This window comes from Fundulus heteroclitus, chromosome 20 (assembly GCF_011125445.2).
Source record: "Fundulus heteroclitus isolate FHET01 chromosome 20, MU-UCD_Fhet_4.1, whole genome shotgun sequence".
NCBI lineage: Eukaryota > Metazoa > Chordata > Actinopteri > Cyprinodontiformes > Fundulidae > Fundulus > Fundulus heteroclitus.
The window spans coordinates 21,899,101-21,917,583 of NC_046380.1; the positions used below are offsets into that span (position 1 = coordinate 21,899,101).

Sequence of the window (18,483 nt, forward strand, 5' to 3'; positions counted from 1 at the left end):
ACTTCTTCCCGAAATCTCTGCTGTCATCTTCTCTAAAATCTAACACTATTCAAAATTTCATCAATTGTTTGTAATTATTACTACTAATACGTTATCAACAACATAACATTATTGTTGTTTAATATAATTAATAGATATGGAATGCAATAACACTATTTATCAAATAGAATATAGGTGTCTATGAACATAGGATTCACTAAAATCCTGAAGCTGCTCTGATTTTGATTAAAATGCCTGGTAGGCGCGTTCAGGATGTAACAGCGCCCCTAGTGGAATTCAGCAGTACGACATGAGTCAGATGATCTCGGCGGCTTTGTAAATAGACATCAGTCGTTCACTGTAGCCATGCCTTCATGGGCTCTTTAAATCCCCCCAGCTGAGCAGATCCTTCAGCTCGGACTCTGTGCTGCTTCACAGCTTCTCTCGGGCCTGTCTGCGGTTCGCCGAAGTGTTTCTGAAACATGTACCGGTCTCTGTACGCCTTCCGATCGTCCGAGCCCAACTCGCTGCACTTCGCGGCCGGAGAGAGCTTTCTAATCCTGGAGAGGAGCAACAAACACTGGTGGCTGGGGTCCCGCTGCAGCTCGGGGGAAACCGGCTACATCCCGGCCTCTTACATCGAAAAACTGCAGGTAGACCGCACTGATCTAAAACATGTGTTTCTCATATATATATATATATATATATATATATATATATATATATATATATATATATATATATATATATATATATATATATATATAAAGCTAAATCAATGGAATCGAGACAGACCTATGCAATGGTGTATGCCTGCTGAATAAATCATAAATTATGGGAAATGTTGCATCATGCGGAGACTTTTATCTTTCTGCACTGCAGCGGCAGAGGGGAGCTTCAGGGTGGGACAGAAGTGGAGTTGAATAAGGATGGGATGGTAAAACACAGAGCACGACAGTAAAAGAAATGCGCAGCTTCAAGGACACGATCAGCTGCAGAAAAAAAAAACAGGGTTTTCTGCTAACTTGTAACTTCTACACAATCCGTGATTCGTGTTGTATCTCTGGGTTTCTCTCAGTCACGCCCACCTGAGCCCAGGGGTTTGGATGCAGAGTAACTAGTCAGGGCTTGCATGCTGTTTTGGATTTGTGAGCAGGCAGAAGGCATATGCTCTCTTCTCCTGTACTTAATGAACCCTAATAACCCAGAATGTGAGTCCTTTTTGATCGCAATGCCTTGCAGTTCTGTCCGTCCATAGACACAAACCACATTGCATCTTATAGGGGACCTATGTGATAGAGGAGCATAATCTATTGGATAATTGTCAAATGGGAGGGAAAATGGCGTTTACATATAGAGTCCAAAAAGTGTGGTGTGCATTTGTATTCAATTTCCTTTAGTTTGAAATAAATGAAATACTATCAGTCGCCTTGCCAAGACCAAAGCATTTTGGATGCAAAACGTTTTGAGGTGTGGAAAGCGTCCACTGTGAAGCATGGTAGTGGCAGCAACATGCCTTGGGAAGGCCTTTTGTGAAAGGGGAGCCTGGTGAGAATTGATGCAAGAGATGTCTAGAAATCAAACATGGATAATGTTCGGAGGGGGGACCTGAGACTGGAGGTCCAGTCAAAGCCCAGACCTGGATCTATGGCGAGTTATAGACGCTCGACAATGGTGCCACCAGGGGGTGGCCAGGGTGGCATGTCTTGCCCACCCCACTCAACCAGTGTAAATTGTAGTAGCACCAGTTTAGCATTTCCTCCCATTATGCACAGTCAGCAAGGCAGTCGCTCTTCTTGACTTTCTATCGCGCTTTTATTTGTATCTGCCCGTATCTACTTTCCCCTACTAATTGTTTGGGTTTTTCAATAAATGACTAAATGTACACCTTATTCCTAATATAATTACACAGGAGGGAATTGTTGTTCAACTCAAAATGTTAACTGTACTGTTATATTGATCTATGCACATTAGATCATTAGTAACATTAAAAATCAAACAATAAACCAAAAGATATTAGTAGGCGTTTACTTAAGTCTTTATGGTAGTTTTCTACAGGCAGCTTTACTACAACAGTAGAATAAAATCCTGAAACAATGGCTTTTAGTCTCAGTGTGGTGGTCCCATCTGGCCCCCCTTATGAAATAGTTGTGCGGGCACCACTGTGTTTCCATGTGCAACGCTGCGACAGGCTTGCATATATAGCTTGCATCTGTAGTTGGAGCAACAATTTCAAAGCGATAACCTGGCCAGGTTGAATACAAACGCACGACACGCATTTCAGATATTTGTGTGTAAAAATAAAAAAAGATTGGAACTCACGTATCCTGTTCCTTTAATCCCACAATTCAGAATCAGAATCAAGTTTAATCGCCAAGTAGGTATGCACATACAAGGAATTTGATGGTGCAGACAAAAATAAGGAAACAATAAAATAAAGTAAAGTAAAGTAAATACACACCACTTTGCAATATAGTCCAATAAATCAGATCCCAACGAAGAACTTTTAAGTTACTGTATGTGGATGTAACGGGACCTAATGTGAACAGCCAAGGGACTGTCAGGGGCTGTTGTTGTTAGATCACTGGCCTAGTTTGGTTCTGCCTACAGTCATATATGTCCCCAGGCGATGTCCTGTTAGCTTTAAAGTTTAATAGTTCTGAATGCTGCCATGTTAATGAATATTTCACCTCCTTTTGTTTTCATGCGTCAGGCTCCAGAGCAAGACGAGGTGCTGCAGTCCATCGACCGAGCGATCGAAGGCATCCACAACGTGGCCTTAAAGAACGGAGGCAAATACAACCTGGAACAACGAGATGTCCTGCAGTAAGTCAACGAGAGCGGCGGAAACATTTGGCAGCAATTCTGCTTCATCTTCTGTTTGTGAGTGATTGGGTTTTTGGCTGTGATGCAGAAAGCTGATCCACCACAGAAAGGAGACCCTCGCCCGGCGAAGTTCCTCCTCCGCCGGACACAGACTTCCATCTTCCAACAGTGAAATCTCCCTGAGTCAAACCCCTCCGCCCGCCAACGGCCTCAACCAGAACTACGGGAGGCAGGGGAGTGTGCCGTTATCGGGGAGCATGGACAGCATGCAGGGAGAGCCAGGCCTCTACCAGGTGACGTTTCACACACGGCGGCACGCTGTCCGCAGCCAAACGGCTCCACGGGTCATGCTCTGCCAGTCATGCATTCCTCGTCGGATGTTCAGGGGATTTATTCAAAACAGGAAGTGGTTGTAGAGTTAATAGTAGTGTTGAGCCAATGCCATTTTTTGGCCCCCGATACCTGGCTGTGCAGTATTGGCTGATATCGATACCGTACCGGTACCATCTGTTTGAAATTGATGTGTGTGTGTATATGAAGAACTGCATACTACTTAGGGTAGTAGAACTTTTTATTGCCTGCCTGGAATTGGTGACAATAGTTGAATAAACATTTGGCTCTCAAAGGCCAAAATAGTGCAACATTCGTGAACTTATAACATGTATAATAGTAGTGCAACAGTAAGACAGTAAAATTACATTAATAATTGAATAATCTCTTTTAAACCCTGAGTTTTGGCTCTCAAATGCCAAAATAGTGCAACTTTCATGAACTTATATAACATGTATAATACTAGTCGGGAGAGAGAAGGCTGTGTTCAAGTGACATACAAACATCAAAATGGTACCAGTGCCTATTTGTTGGTACTCGCCGATACCGATAGTGCTGGATCGGAGCCCCGTCCCATACTGGTATCAGTGCAACACTAGTTAATAGCATTAAAATGAAGAGTTTTCCAACTTGCTTGTCTTTATAAAAGGCAGTCGGAAATGCTCCATGACTCAGCTCGTTTTTGTTTTGCAGGATTCAGAGAGGTTTGCGTTTGAGCATAACTACCCTGTGTGATATATTGATAACGTACCGTTTTTATCACCTTTGACGTATCTGCTGTGATGAAGAGCAGGTGATGAAGACTTTTACCATGTTTTGCAGAAGTTGAAGACATTTTACTTCTCAATGTCTTTTTTTTTTGTTTACAATTATTTCAACTTATGTCATTTATTTTTAAAATTGGGTTGATTGATTGGTTTAACCGAGCTATTTTTCATTTTGTTATGTGAAGATCCTGCCCTTTGTTTTCTAGTGATCATGTGGTGATTACAGCGTAGAATTTCGTTTTTTTTTTGTTTTTTTTTTGTTAGTTTTTTGTTTTTTACAGTGTCAACGTGGCAATAAGAGTTGTTGTCTTAATGCCAAAAAGAGCCCAACAGATTTTACTTTCACAAGTGAGCGGTACTGCTTTCGCCACCGTGCTCCGCTTGATTTATACATGTAAATAGTTTTATTATAATTCATGCAGGGAGTGTTTCATGTTATAGGGACATCACAATGAGAAAGTAGAAGAGGAAAAGAAAGACAAGAAAAGAAAAATAGGAGAAAAGGTCAAAGAAAGAGGAGATAAAAGGGAGAGAATGATTGTTGCTTTTTTTAAGTTAGGTATGGTCTTCATGATGCTTGTGTGTGTTTTATAACAGTACGCCAATAAACAGTCTCATCAGAATCATTTAAAGTTTTTTTTTTTTTTTAAATCTCCTAAAACCGTGATTTTCTGTCACTTCACAAGTATGCACTGCTTTGTGTCGCTCAGCATTCGGTGCTTCTGTAGAAAATCTAGATATTTGAATCTTTTATGGGAAGAGATTTACAGTTATGTTGAAAGGAAAACCATTTTTATTGAACTCTAATAAAATAGTTCAATAAAATCAGGATGTGTTCCTGTCAGCTTGTGAGGTATCAGGGGTTCTGGTGGTTCTTCTAATCCAGCCCGGTCTGTTTTCCTCCCGGCAGGTGCCGCCTCAGCCCCGGCGCGCTGCTCCTATCACTCCTCCTCCCCCTGAGAAGCAGAGAAACAACCGGCGTCCAGGTTAGACTTTCACCCCCCCCCCTCCTCTTTAACTGCGGTGTTTTTGCTGATGCTTCCCGCTGCACGCTCTATTCTTAGTCAGGTCACCGCTGCTCAGCTCCTCTGTAACCGGAGCCCCTGTCCCTCTCTGCAGAGCCGGACGTCCCCTCCAGGGTCTCCTCTCTTCCTGGGTCCCCCGCTCCCTCCCTGACTATCAGCACCACCTCCCCGGAGTCTGCCTCCTCCTCCCGCTCCTCTTTGGCCACCTCCGACATCAGTCTGCCGAGCACCTCCAGCACCCCTCCTCCGCCTGTGCCGTCCCGCGTGAAGCCCCCCGCCCCGGCCACGGACGGGCAGCCGTCCGCCTCTCCTGCCATGCCGGCTCCTGGGAAGAAAAGCCCGGCGCCGCAGCCTCCCCTGCCCTCCGACACCACCCGCCCCGGCGCTGCTCCTGTCCAGCTCCCCGTGGAGGACCCACCGGGGCCCGAATGGCCGGTCGCCCCGCCGTCTGTCGCCGAAAGCCCCCCCGGCAGCCCCTCCGCCTCTGGGCCGGTTCCCACAACGGTGGGAGCCGAGCTGATCGAGCTGGTGCGGAAGAACACGGGCCTGAGCTTCGAGCTCTCCCGGGTGGCCGTGGGCGTGGTGGTGGGCCACCTGCAGACCGCTCTGCCTCAGGCCGCCTCCGCTTTGGAGCAGGTTCTTCTGTCGCTGGTGCAGAGCACGGTCAGGCTTGTTTTTATTGCGTCACTTCGTTTAGGAATCAGCATTCCTGAAGCCTTGCACTGTGTTTGAGTTGAGAGTTAGAGCTCAGTCTGCGATCAGCCGAGGATCCTCTCAGGCATCCCCAAACAATGAGAACTTAGTTTTTATCTCTTATGCTGCATCACATCAGACAAAATTGCTTCATGGTCCAGATTTTACTCCTTTCTGTTGGTTGATTTGCTTATTTATTAATCAAGTTTTAAAATCTGCAATTAAAACATTTTTTCTACAGCACATTCACTAAATTAAAGCATCTTGAGACCTAAACTGGCTCTAAGTCTTCAGCCACACCAAACACACTAGAAATGCAGAACGCTGAGCCCAAACTGAGCAGACAAGAAATAGTCTATTTACAGACCAGACAGTAAAGCGCTGGGTAAATATCCTACCTGATCACAACGATCCCGCTCTAGAAAATCTGCACGGGAGCCAAATCTGTGGTTTGGAAATAAAGCATTTTTCTTTTTTTTTACTGGTATTCTCTCACTGAAGAAGTCACAATTCAGGTTATTTAGTCCAAATGTGATGCCACTGTGAAGCGGGGAAATATTGGTAGAATGAGCTTGAAAAAGAGCAGGAAAACGACAAATCATGCCTGAATTGCTCCAGAGCTCCGTAGAAAACGATCCACTTCTTCACATTTTGTCAGATTACAAGCACAAACCTGTGTTTTATTGGGATTTTATTTGTGAGACCAGTTAATTGCAGCTGCAAGTCTTTTGGAGCAAGTCTCTACCAGATTCATGCATCCAAGGACTGAAAGTTATGACCTTTTTGTTCTCTGCAAAATGGCTGAAACTCTGTCAGATTGGATGGAGAACATCTGCGATCATCACCTTTCAAGCATTTCCTCTGATTCTCCATTGTATTTTAGCTAAGACTTTAACTAGGCCGTTCTAACACATGAATATACTTTAACCTAACCATTTTGTTAACGCTACAGTTTTAGGAGGACGTCTTCCTATGTGCTTTTCTCATATGATGCATGAAGATGTTAATTTAATTCAATTCAATTATATTTACATAACGTCATCTCAAGTCAAATTCAATCAAATCACCCAGACAGATCGGTCCAAACGTTTCCTATCTAAGGAGGATGTTAAGAGCCGTGGATATTGTTTTAGGACCCAACATGAACAACTTTATCCCTCACCCAACTGCTTGCTTGCTCCTCATGATTGAATTAGGCTTAATAGAATAACTAGCTGCACATTTCAGCTGTTTATTTGTATAAGATTAAAAAAAAAAAAAACAATCTTTATTTTATTTATAACACCATTTTAAGCCACCGTTTCACAGCGGTGGAATTAAAGCTGTTTTACGTCAACGTCTCAGAGGCATCGTTAACCGACTCCGACACCAATTTGTTTAAAGTACTTTTGGTTTTCAGGGCTTCTGTTTGGTTTTTCCAGCTGCAATGGGTTAGAAACAATCATCTAAAAATATATTCTGTACGCTGCTTGCAGATGCTTGAAAATAGGAAGTGAAACACCAGCTTCTGGGTTTTGTTTAAATTTAAATCCCAGCATTTATTTCGCTTATTGTGTGGCTGGCAACTTTAAAGAAAACAGCAATAGGTAAATTGAATTTAGCCACATCCAGACTAGATTTAATGACTGAAGCGAGTAGTGTGAATAAAAAGGAAAAAGCTTTTTTATTTGAGCTCCAGAAATACAGGACTGTCTCAGAAAATTAGAATATTGTGATAAAGTTCTTTATTTTCTGTAATGCAATTAAAAAAACATGAAATGTCCTACATTCTGGATTCATTACAAATCAACTGAAATATTGCAAGCCTTTTATTGTTTTAATATCGCTGATTATGGCGTACAGCTGAAGAAACTCAAAAATCCTATCTAAATAAAGAACTTTATCACAATATTCTAATTTTCTGAGAGAGTCCTGTAAATTTAATTTCCGGCTGAATCTGCCTTTTTATTCCGTTTCAACGTGGAAGCATCTTGTGATTGTTGTTCCGTCTCTTCAGGACTTAAAGGCAGGGCTGCCGCAGGGTCAGGTGTGTCATGACGAGCAGCGCCTGGAGGTGATCTTCAGTGACCTCGCCCGTCACTGTGACGACTCCCAGCAACGCAGCTGGGCGCTGCACGAGGACCACGCCCTCATCGCCTGCTACCTGGAGGAGCTGCTAAAGATACTGGTAACCATCACAATGATAATACAGCTTTGTTATAAAGCAGAGGGCCTGATTCAGTCATTTTCTCTGTCCATCTATTCATCATCCTGCTCGTCTGTCCTTCCCTCTGTATTCCCCGTCTGTTCATCCACGCTCATCCCACTCTTCTGCTTGTTGTCCTGGCATTTCTCCACCGAGTCCCGTCTTTCTTCCTTTACAGTCTTTTTTTTTTGCTGCAGAAATGTCTTCCATGAATTCAGAATGAACGCTCACAGTTTTGTGGGCACACACTGAACTAAGAAATCTAGAAATCTGAGTCAAAAGAAAGTATGGAATTTAAAAATGACAAAAGTTTAGGAAAAGTTGGACAGTACCTCACCAGAAGTTGCATAAAGCGGACGCACTGCTCCTGGTTTGAGCCTCTGAATGTTCTCTGATCTGGTTGTACAGATGTTCTGATGAGTTCCTGCAGCCAGCAGGTCATTGTCTGTTCCAGCTTTACTGCATTCATCCTGCTTGTATCTCCAGACTGATGCAGATCCAGAGGTTTGCAAGAGGATGTGCAAGTCCAACAACCACGAGAACGTGCTGTCACTGGTTTCATATTATCAGATGGTAAGCTATAACCACACCTGTTCAAAGATGATCTTTCCATTGTAGATGTGTCTCACTGAAGTGTTTAGTCTGCAGCTTGGCTGTCTTTATCTGGCCTAATGATGTGCAGTGGAGTTGTTCTGCCTGACTCTCGTTCATGCAGGAGCTTCGAGTCACTCTGCGGCTGCTTCTGCTCAAAGTGTTCGGGGCGATGTGCAGCCTGGACGCGGCTCTCATCTCCACGCTGCTAAACTCCATCCTGCCCATGGAGCTGGCCCGGGACCTCCAGACGGACACGCAGGGTGAGGAGAAGCACCCACGTCGGTTTAATCACAGCAAAGCTTTTTCACTTCTGCTCTCTCTCATATTCATATGCAGGCTTTTATATGGCAGGTGTAGATCCAGCTTCAAGCTGTGCTTAGTCTTGTGATACTCTGAGGCTTTTCTTTTATCCGGGTGGGTACTTCAAATGCTGAAAAATTAACCTTTTATTAATAAAGATAAAAGTAATAATATTCTTAGCTTTACCACATTGCCATTTTTTAATTTTTAAATAAATCAACTATAGTTTTTACCATATTTGACCCTCTGGAGCCAGATCTTACCATATTTGGACACAGAATAGATCTTAGGAGACATCCTTGTAATCTGATTAGGCAAAAACACGGGCAGAAGCTGTTTTAGATGAATCCGAAGAACTCTGATTGCATGAAGTAACGTTAGCCAGACTCAATAGATGGAGTTAGTATAACAGCACAGTCCAAACTGTGATATTGGACGAAGAAAAGCGAATCACAGCTCTGATCCAGGAGACGATGCACACCAACTGCATCCTTTAAAACATGATATGAAGAGCCATGGTAGGAAATTAGTTTATGTAGATATTTTTAAACAATAACCTCAGTGTTTTAAATCAAATCAAGAGAAACCTACAAATTGAGATTCAATAATTTTATTGGGGTGCAGGTATACGTTACAAAGCTTTTCCACTTAAAGGTGTTGTTACATTGCTTTAATGTCTTCCAGCTGTCTTCCGATGATCTATTAGGGACTGAGACACGTGTTTTTGACCCGTGAAACTCTCTATCGCTGATTTTATTTCATGTGTTTTTGTTTGGTTCGTCTGATTTTTGAAGTCAAACTGTGACTTTGACAGACGTTTCAGTCGTTGTTTTAACAGAAACCTGCCAGAGGATTTTTTTAAAACCAAACGTTTAGTGCAACATTTTCTCTGCATCTGTTAGATGACAAAATCCTCAGTTCTTTTGGATTTAATAAGTTATCCGTAAGTTGTTGCTGGTGTATTTTCCAAATAGTTGCAATGTTCAGTCTCTCTCGAAGGGCTCCTTTTTTTCCCCACATCCTACATTTGGCTATTTCAACCTTTCTAAAGCATGTTGCAGGAAATGAATAGAAATTTTGAATAAATAGGTTTAAAAACATATCCTGTCAGTTTTTAGAACATGACTTCTTTCATTATTTATGTAATGATATTTTAAACGTGACAAACAATATTTTATAGGTTATGTGGGGTTATTTTTTCTCCCTCCAGAACACCAGAAGATGTGCTACACCGCTTTGGTTCTAACTATGATGTTCTCAATGGGAGAGCAGGTGCCATATCACCACTACGGTAGGATAAGTTTCTTTTTGTCCTGAGAATTTCTAACGCATGCAGATCAAAGTTTCCGTTAAGAGGACGGTGTGAGCAGGGGAACATCTCTGTCCGCAGAGCACCTTAACGCTGAATTTGTCCGCTTTCTGCTGGGTGTGGTGGAGGACGGGCTTCCCTCTGATCCCACTGAGCAGCTGCCAGACATCTTCCTGAACCTCCTGCTGGCCTTCAACCTGCACCACACAGGTCAGAGCCTCACCTGCAGACATTTTTTCTCAGCAGTTTGACGTCCAGGTCCAGAGAAGCACAAAATTAGGCTTCTCTTCTCGCACCTTTTAGTTTTTTTTGTTGTTGAATATTTTAGTTTCCAGCTGCTTTACCAGAAATTCCTGTTTAAGATGCCTCTCTGTGTCAACCAGCACCGAGCAACAACGCAATAATGCAGGAGCTAAAGCAAAAAAACGTCAAGGTCCTGACTGAGAAAGTGCTGCTGCTCCTGAACAGAGGAGGTAAAAAGCTGCGGAGTCACCTTTCCCCTTTTTTTTGGTAGATGCTCTGATGCTTTTTTGCTGACTGACGTCTGGCGTTCTGCTTTCTGCAGAGGATCCAGTGTGCATGTTCAAGCACACGCCACCCGCTCCTCACTCTGTGCTCAAGTTCCTGCAGGACGTCTTTTCCAGCCGAGACACCGCCAACATCTTCTATCGCACTGACATGATGGTGATGATCGACATCGCCGTCCGACAAATTTCCGACCTGTCCCCCGGAGACAAGGTGAGACTCTCCTCTCGGCAGGTGAAGCAGCGTTGAGAAGCAAAGCAGATAAGTTTTGGCTGGTCATTTATTAGTTAGGTTTATTTGTTGGAGACAGATTATGAAGTTGGAAAACCTGCTCTTTAGTGTGGAAATCATGCTATTTAATATCTTGTAAAGATGAACTAAAAAACAACTTAATTATAACAAATTAATGAAAAAAATAGGAGACAATTGATACTTAATGCGATGACCACCAAGAGCCACTAGAGGGGGCCATTTTCTCCCTGGTCATAGGAGCCAATAACAAATGTGGTTATATAAAGTTGCTTTTAAAAGTTTCATGAAAACAAAATGGAATAATAAGACATTAAGCAGCCTTCAGTGTGACTAAATTAAAACAACTCTGCGACCAGTAGGTCAAAATACTTACAGGGCAGTGTAGGTTTCTAACAAGAGCTTCATGTCGTCTTTTTTGCTGCTACAGATGGCACAACCAGTTTTTGGGTGTAAGGGAAATATTTTTTTTCCACATGGCTTGTTTTGATTTGCTTTTCCCCCCTCAATAAATGATGTCATTGTTTCAAAACTGCATTCTGTGTTAATTTAGGTAATATATTATAACAACAATCTCATAGAGATATTAAAACGTGTTTAATGATCGGAAATATTGACAGTGTGACAGAAAAATAAGGCAAAAACAGATAAAAAAAATCACTTTTTACAACCTTTAGTATTACATCTGAAAACATCTTAATGAAAATAAGAGACACTCTTCTAAAATGCCACCTGAAGTCTGGTCTGATTGTGGACAAACATAAATTTACTTCAGGTTGAAAAAAGGTAACTCAGGCTATTTAAAATAGCAAAAGTTATTCTTTTTTTTCTTAACATCAATCAAACATACAAAAGGAAATGAAAAAAAACGGCAAAATACTAATAAACTTTTAGGTAGATATGAAAAAATGTAATATTAACATTTTGGCCACAGAACTAAATGCTTTTTTATATGTTCTATACAGGAGATCATTTAATCCTTTAATCCATTTTATCTTATTGATTCCATCCATTATTCTCAGCCTGTCTTTGAAATAGGACAGATCTTTAATAGGTATAACTCCATAAAATGGCTCTAAAGCTTAGGATGTTAATGGGCTTGATGTTAGCTTCATAAAAGATCATAAAGATGCCTTGGTATCTCCAATCACTTATCTGGGTAACTTAGAAACTCTCTGTTGTTCCATCATCTTGGAAGGTGACTGTACTCAGACAAAGTTTTAAATCGGCAGATAAAATAGATTAGAAGGCAAATTATCCTCCTACCTTCTATTTTGAAAATATTAAAGAAATCAGTTACCAAACAATTAGTTGAACATCTAAATTATGGCAGGACTTCTTTGCATCCCATTCAATTTGTATTCTGCATTCACCACTCCACTGAATCAGCAAAAGTGTGTTTATACAAATAAAGAGTTGTGTTATTGATGTCTTGTTTTTATCTAAAAAGGGTTATAGATACTATTGACCATCAAGTACTGTGAGTGTAAGTAACTCAATAACATGTTTGAAGCTAGCTTTTTGATGGATCAATATTTAGCAAACAAAGAGCCGTGCGTTACGTTCAGCGGTGTCAAATCACCTTATCTGGAGTGTCCTGTGGGTGTCCCACAGGGCTTCATACTAGGACAAACACTTTTTTTCAATTCATATTAATCCTTTACAGAAGATATTACCATCCAAATGTTGACAGGTGATGAGGTAGATTTTACCAGGCACTTTATGTCATGTACGTGTATATGCATGTCGTAACTGTATTAGTGAGAAGTTACCAGCTAAGGAAAAACTAATAGATGTTAGCTGTCTTTCTGACCCCTGGCATATTTACATCTGTATTTGGCACTGGTGTCTTAATATGCATAACTCAAACTGAATCCTCTCTTTACCTCCTCCTGAAGCTGCGGATGGAGTACCTCTCCCTCATGCACTCCATAATGAGCTCCACAGACTACCTGGAGCACCGGCACCGCCTGTCTGACCTGCAGGGATCGCTGAAGAGGATTCTCAGGGAGGAGGAAGACCCAGGAGAGGAAGAAGGGAGCGCCACAGCAAAACAGATGGATAAGCTAATTGTGCAGCAGATCTTCAAGGAGTTCCCGCAGATCTGCGACAACCTGAACTGACTCACGTTTACGTCGTGCACAATCACACGCTGTAGTTTCACTCCCGTCTGCTGAAAGGGTGTGGGGGGGGGGGCTTTAAAACTGACGGTTTCTGCACCAGCTGAGGGGGAAAACAATAACAACAAGGCTCTCCAGGGCTGCGCTGTGCATGTTCCCACTCTTCTCAAGCAGTTAATTGAAATGATAATAAGATATTTCTTTAGTGTTTTTAAGAATAGTGAAAATATAAAAAAAACTCAAAGTACAGAAGAGTTTGCTTTAAAATAACAGTTAACCAAAATAAATACCAAGCAGCTCCTGGAGTCAATTTAAAGCAATAAAAAATGGGGTCTCACATGGACTAACTGCACGTGCTTCATCGTCTAAAATTTACTCCAATCACAGCGGAGTCTCGTTCTAACCAAATAGATTTCAGAGGAAGTACGAGACAAATCTGTACTTTACATCAGTGCCATTACTTCAACGCAGAGAGAAAAACGTTTGTGAGCTTCCCTTCGTAGAGGGACCAAACTACTGTGTTTCAGAGAGTATTACTTTTCTTAAGTGGTAGCTGCACTCTTACCCCTGACTTCCTGTGCCATAAAACTTCTCAATATTAAAACTTAAAGCAAGGTGAGCAGGTTTACTTCCTTACCTAGAAAAGCTAAGCACACTCATTTCTACCGACTTCGTAGTTGAGTTTTGCTGCTTGTGCTGCTCTGAACTCTCTGCTGCATCCATCAGCTGGCTTCCGTATCTCTTCTACAATATTTACTGTTTTCTCAAAATGCAAAGCCTTGTAAGACTGAGAAATTACCCTTCACAGATTTAGACAAACCGTGCTGAATTGAGGCTGTATGCGAGATATGACGTACCTTTTCAGGTATAATCTTGTGCGGCGGCTGAATGAAGAATACGATAAAAGATGAAAACAAGGCATTTTAATGATCTCACTTTTGTTTTTATGTTTCTTTTCTTTGTTTCTCGCATCAATGTTGTGACTGATTTTCCTGTTTTTCACATGTTATTGTTGTTAGTTTCTTTGACTAATGGTGTATTTGTTTACAATATGTGTAAAGTGTGCGTTTGAGTGCTAAACATAGTCATGATTGGCATTGTCTGCAAAAATGCTGCAACTGTGTAATGAAACTAATAAAGCTATATTTTAACAGTGATATTGTGTTATATGACAATGTAGGGTTACACATACACACACACACACACACACACACACACACACACACATGCTCCGAGATTTGCTTTTACATCTCTGAATGGCCTAGTAGCCCCGCCCTTCCTTCCGGAGCTGCTGCATCCCTACATACCTGACCACTGTCAGATTAGCTGACCAGCTGCTCCTGAGTGCCCCCAAAACTAGATTTAAATTCAGGCAGGCTCGTGCTGTCGGTGTGGTAGCTCCTAAACTATGAAACAAATTGCCTCTCCATCTCAGACAAGCCTTCATCATTTTCTGTTTTTAAAACTCTTTTTAAAACCCAATTATTCTATTTGGCTCTTAACACTTTGTAAAGAGCTTATTTTCATCTTATTCTACCTCCTCTTGTTTGGTGTCTTTATGTCATCGTTTTTTTTTTTTGTTTGTTTGCTTTTTTTTTTTTCATAATTCAGACATGTTTTAAATGTTATATGCTTCCAGCTGTTAGGTTTAGGGTTTTAGCTGTGTCTCATTACAGCACTTTGCTCTGTTGCGGTGTTTTACAGTCCTCAAAAAATAAAGTTAGTTTGGAGTGGATTGTGTGTGTGTGTGTGTGTGTGTGTGTGTGTGTGTGTGTGTGTGTGTGTGTGTGTGTGTAGAACTACTGCGGGAATAAATTAAAATTAAACATGAGTAATAAGTGGTGATATGATATATCAATACAAATAATTGATATAAATATTAATTACACGATTCACTAATAACAAAGCTATCATATAAATAGGTGCTCGTTTTATAGATATATTACAACTAATTATTATAATTAGGGTATAGTAATTCTTAATGTACGGTTGCCAGGGCTATCATATTAATGGCATTGTATATATATATATATATATATATATATATATATATATACGTGTGTGGCTTTTAACAGGCACAAGTACACACACAATCACATTTCTCCAGGGCTATCATATTAATGTCATTACATATATATATATATATATATATATATATATATATATATATATATATATATATATATATATATATATATATGTGTGTGTGTGTGTGTGTGTGTGTGTGTGTGTGTGTGTACTGTATGTGTGTATGTACTGTAGAATAGGTATTTAGATGATTTTAAAGCTTGAAGTTTCCACCCGGATGGTACAGGCGTTCGTACCGCTGAGTGGTTGTGTCGCAGTGAAATCAGTCCGGGTTACTAAGTGGGTTAAAGGTCCTGCAGACCGCAGTGACAGCAGCAGCCCTCCTACTGATCTTTCAGCGGAAAAGCGGAGCAGGTGAGGCGTTGTCTGGTCTTCACTGGCCTCTCGTCGTGTCTCGTCTCTGCCTCCCACTGCCACGCCGCTCGTGTTTCTGTCACTCTCTGCAGAGCGGCAAGTAAAACGAAAATGGCTAAACAGCAGCAGCCGATCAGCCCGCTGAAGAACTTCTTCGCCGGAGGTTTCGGAGGGGTTTGCCTGGTTTTTGCCGGACACCCACTGGACACCATCAAGGTAAATGCTGCCAGATGTTGCGCCTGGCTCGTTCACATCCTTGCTTGGGGAAACAATCAGCTAAAAAAAAACATCCGGGCTTCAGCAGAGACTTTGAGTTTATACACAAAACAGCAGCGGCGGCGCTGCAGGAGTCCAGCTGCTGCGGAACCTTTGACCCAGATTCTGAATGTCACGTGATTGCTGCTGCTCAGGTAGAGAGAGCACCTGAAAAGTGGGGCGTGGTTACTGAGTTACACCAGTGATCAGATCAACACCCTGAACTGAGCCACACTGAACTGCTTCATTCATTGACTAACATGACCCCCATGTGGGAGTTTGATTAAGAAGCAGATTAGTTCAGACCCACAATGGTGTGTCATTCAAAAATAGTCAGATTTTCTCGTAATCTTTTAAAGTGGACTTGGATCGGTAGTTCTGCATACTTTCTGAAGGTCTCTTCTTTTAATGTTGACTTCCTATGTTACTATGCTCAACTCAACTCAACTCAAACTTTATTTATAAAGCACATTTAAAACAACCGGGGTTGACCAAAGTGCTGTACAGATAAAAGATAAAAACTGAATGCTAAAATACATAAACACAATGCAAAAAGAAAAATTGAAAGCAGATAAAATATAATAGGATAAATGTTTCAATTTAAATAAAATGTTAAAATAAAATATAATTATAATTTGCCAAATGTCCACCTAGACTTGATTAAAAGCCAGGGAAAATAAATGTGTTTTTAGAGAGGATTTAAAAACCTGTCATACCTTGTTTATTATGTTAGTTTTTTTTTTTATCTAACCATCTAATGAAGTCAGACTTTGCAGCCATCCCTCCTCCTGAACATCCCTGTGGTGCCAGTAGAAACAATAACTCCCTTTTAGCAAAGAGGAACCCCTAGTACTGGGTTAGGGTCTTCAGAGCTGCCATAATTCTTCATGACGCAGACCGCTTGTCTCAGCTACTGTCCAGACTCCTCGGACCAGGCGATGTTTGTCCGCCCATCACCGTAGCCTCGGTTTTCTGTCCTGAGCCAGAATCACACCTAGATTCTTATTTGCATTTAGTTGCTGCCAACCGACTGGATGGTGTTCCTAATAAAGTGGCATCAGAGCGTGTTTCAGCAGTGCAACATAAACAGTCATCATTTGTTGTTGCAAGCTCAGTATAGTTGGTATGTTTCCGGACCAAGTGTACGTTTACAAAACCTAAATAAATGTAATAACTTCATCAGCTTTTACGGGAGCTGCACCGATCAACTGACCCTAGATCAGAATTGTGCTAGTTTTGTTTTCCTGTTTAATAAATGCATCAAAATCAAGAAGGTCCACCCTATTTTGGTCAATTAAACCCATCATCCAGCAGCATGTGCTTTGAAGCCTTTGAGTTTATTAAAAATGAGATGAAGCGTAGGGATGTTGGTGGGTTGCCAATAGAAATCTGCTTTATTCAAACATACTGCCTCTACCAAGAGATCTGCAGGAGCCATCTGTTCTTATACTCCTTAGAAATAAAAGACAGAAAGGGGCAGACCAGAATTTAACGAGAACTGGAAAGCTTAATCGGTGCGTCTCGTGTTTTTGTTTCCTTCCGCTTCAAAGGAAAGGGAATAAATTGGTGGCAGGATGCTGTCAAAGTGACCAAAGACAGATACTAAAACAACCTCTATGTTGAACTGTCTGCTACCTTTGGCTTAAGAGTCTTTTTGTTTTTAAATTGTATAAATTTCAGAGTTAAGCAGTTTACCAAACAAACAAAATAATCCTGAGGAAACGGTCAAACACTGGGCTGGAAAGGACCCCACATATAAAAAAAAAACTATTAATAACACTCAGCCTAAAAATTTTAGTACTTACTCACTTTGCCTTTTAATAAAGTGGCTTATTTTTCCTAATTCTGCAATAAGTGGTTAAAGGAGCTTGAGCCAAGCATTTATTTATTTATCAACAACGTATTTTTTCATATGCTGCACACCTTTATGTTCCTGCAGTTTCACAGGTTTTTGGTCGCGGTGATTTAAACCTTCTTACTCCGCCCTTTCCTCTCAGGTGCGACTACAGACTCAACCCAAACCCAAACCTGGAGAGAGCCTCCTGTATGCTGGAACCATTGATTGTTTTAAAAAGACCATAGCCAAAGAGGTGAGCATGCAGACTTCTTCTTTTTTTTTTTTTTTTTTTCCCCATAAATGCGTCATTGTCCGAGGTTTCATCCCCTGCTCACGCTTACGTTTCCTCACAGGGCGTAAAAGGCCTCTATAAAGGGATGGCGGCCCCGATAATCGGCGTTGCGCCCATGTTCGCTGTCTGTTTCTTCGGATTCGGACTGGGCAAGAAGCTACAGCAGAGGACGCCCGACGACGTCCTTACGTAGGTGACTGATGCGCCTCAGGTGGCTGTGTTCGCTCCGCGGCCGAAGGCTCCTCCTCAGCTTCTCCTTCTGACTCTCCTCCAGGTACCCGCAGCTGTTTGCCGCCGGGATGCTGTCGGGCGTTTTCACCACGGCCATCATGGCTCCCGGAGAGCGCATCAAATGTCTCCTACAGGTCAGTTTCCGTTCAGGACGCCTGGATCGACGCTTCGAACACGACGTCAAAGCGATTGAAACCGTGCTTAAAAAAATAAAGTTTGTGGGTGCGTTTCCAGATCCAGGCGGCGACAGGAGAGCTGAAGTATGCAGGGCCGATGGACTGCGTGAAACAGCTGTACAGACAGTCCGGGATCAGAGGAGTCTACAAAGGCACAGCTCTGACCCTCATGAGAGGTTTGTCTTCACTCCGATGGGATTACTCTCCTACTTTATGCCCACAGTAGATAGATCACGCTACAGAAACGCAGGTTAAACGGAAAAGTCGAGTCGTAGCTGCAAACTGGGAGTTTCCCGGTTCTGCGGGCGTGGTCCCGAAACGTATCTTTGCTTATCTGTGAACACAGGC

General features: G+C 41.8%; 2 protein-coding genes across 3 annotated transcripts; both read left to right on the plus strand.

Moving 5' to 3' along the window:
- Positions 1–284: 284 nt before the first annotated feature.
- On the plus strand, positions 285–14,059 carry LOC105927143 (NCK-interacting protein with SH3 domain). The gene is made up of 13 exons (XM_012863769.3): positions 285–632; positions 2,693–2,805; positions 2,894–3,098; positions 4,813–4,888; positions 5,022–5,590; positions 7,617–7,787; positions 8,292–8,378; positions 8,521–8,659; positions 9,910–9,990; positions 10,090–10,218; positions 10,392–10,481; positions 10,574–10,746; positions 12,681–14,059. Exons 1-13 carry the CDS (start codon positions 462–464, stop codon positions 12,903–12,905), a joined length of 2,229 nt encoding a protein of 742 aa, XP_012719223.2. The 5' UTR covers positions 285–461; the 3' UTR covers positions 12,906–14,059.
- Positions 14,060–15,231: 1,172 nt separating this feature from the next.
- Positions 15,232–18,311, plus strand: slc25a20 (solute carrier family 25 member 20; the record flags this gene model as incomplete). Of its 2 annotated transcripts, XM_036151233.1 has the most annotated exon segments (6): positions 15,232–15,344; positions 15,437–15,560; positions 17,597–17,689; positions 17,790–17,917; positions 18,003–18,093; positions 18,194–18,311. In XM_036151233.1, coding segments are annotated over 5 exon segments (535 nt in total), but the record flags the coding sequence as incomplete, so codon positions are not given.
- Positions 18,312–18,483: the final 172 nt, after the last annotated feature.

Bases quoted from the DNA above. Each gene is read 5' to 3' on its own strand.
- LOC105927143 (XM_012863769.3), top strand. From the start codon at position 462: ATGTACCGGTCTCTGTACGCCTTCCGATCGTCCGAGCCCAACTCGCTG. The intron at 8,660-9,909 runs GTGAGGAGAAGC...TTCTCCCTCCAG, and splicing joins CCTCCAGACGGACACGCAGG to AACACCAGAAGATGTGCTAC. The intron at 9,991-10,089 runs GTAGGATAAGTT...CTCTGTCCGCAG, and splicing joins GGTGCCATATCACCACTACG to AGCACCTTAACGCTGAATTT.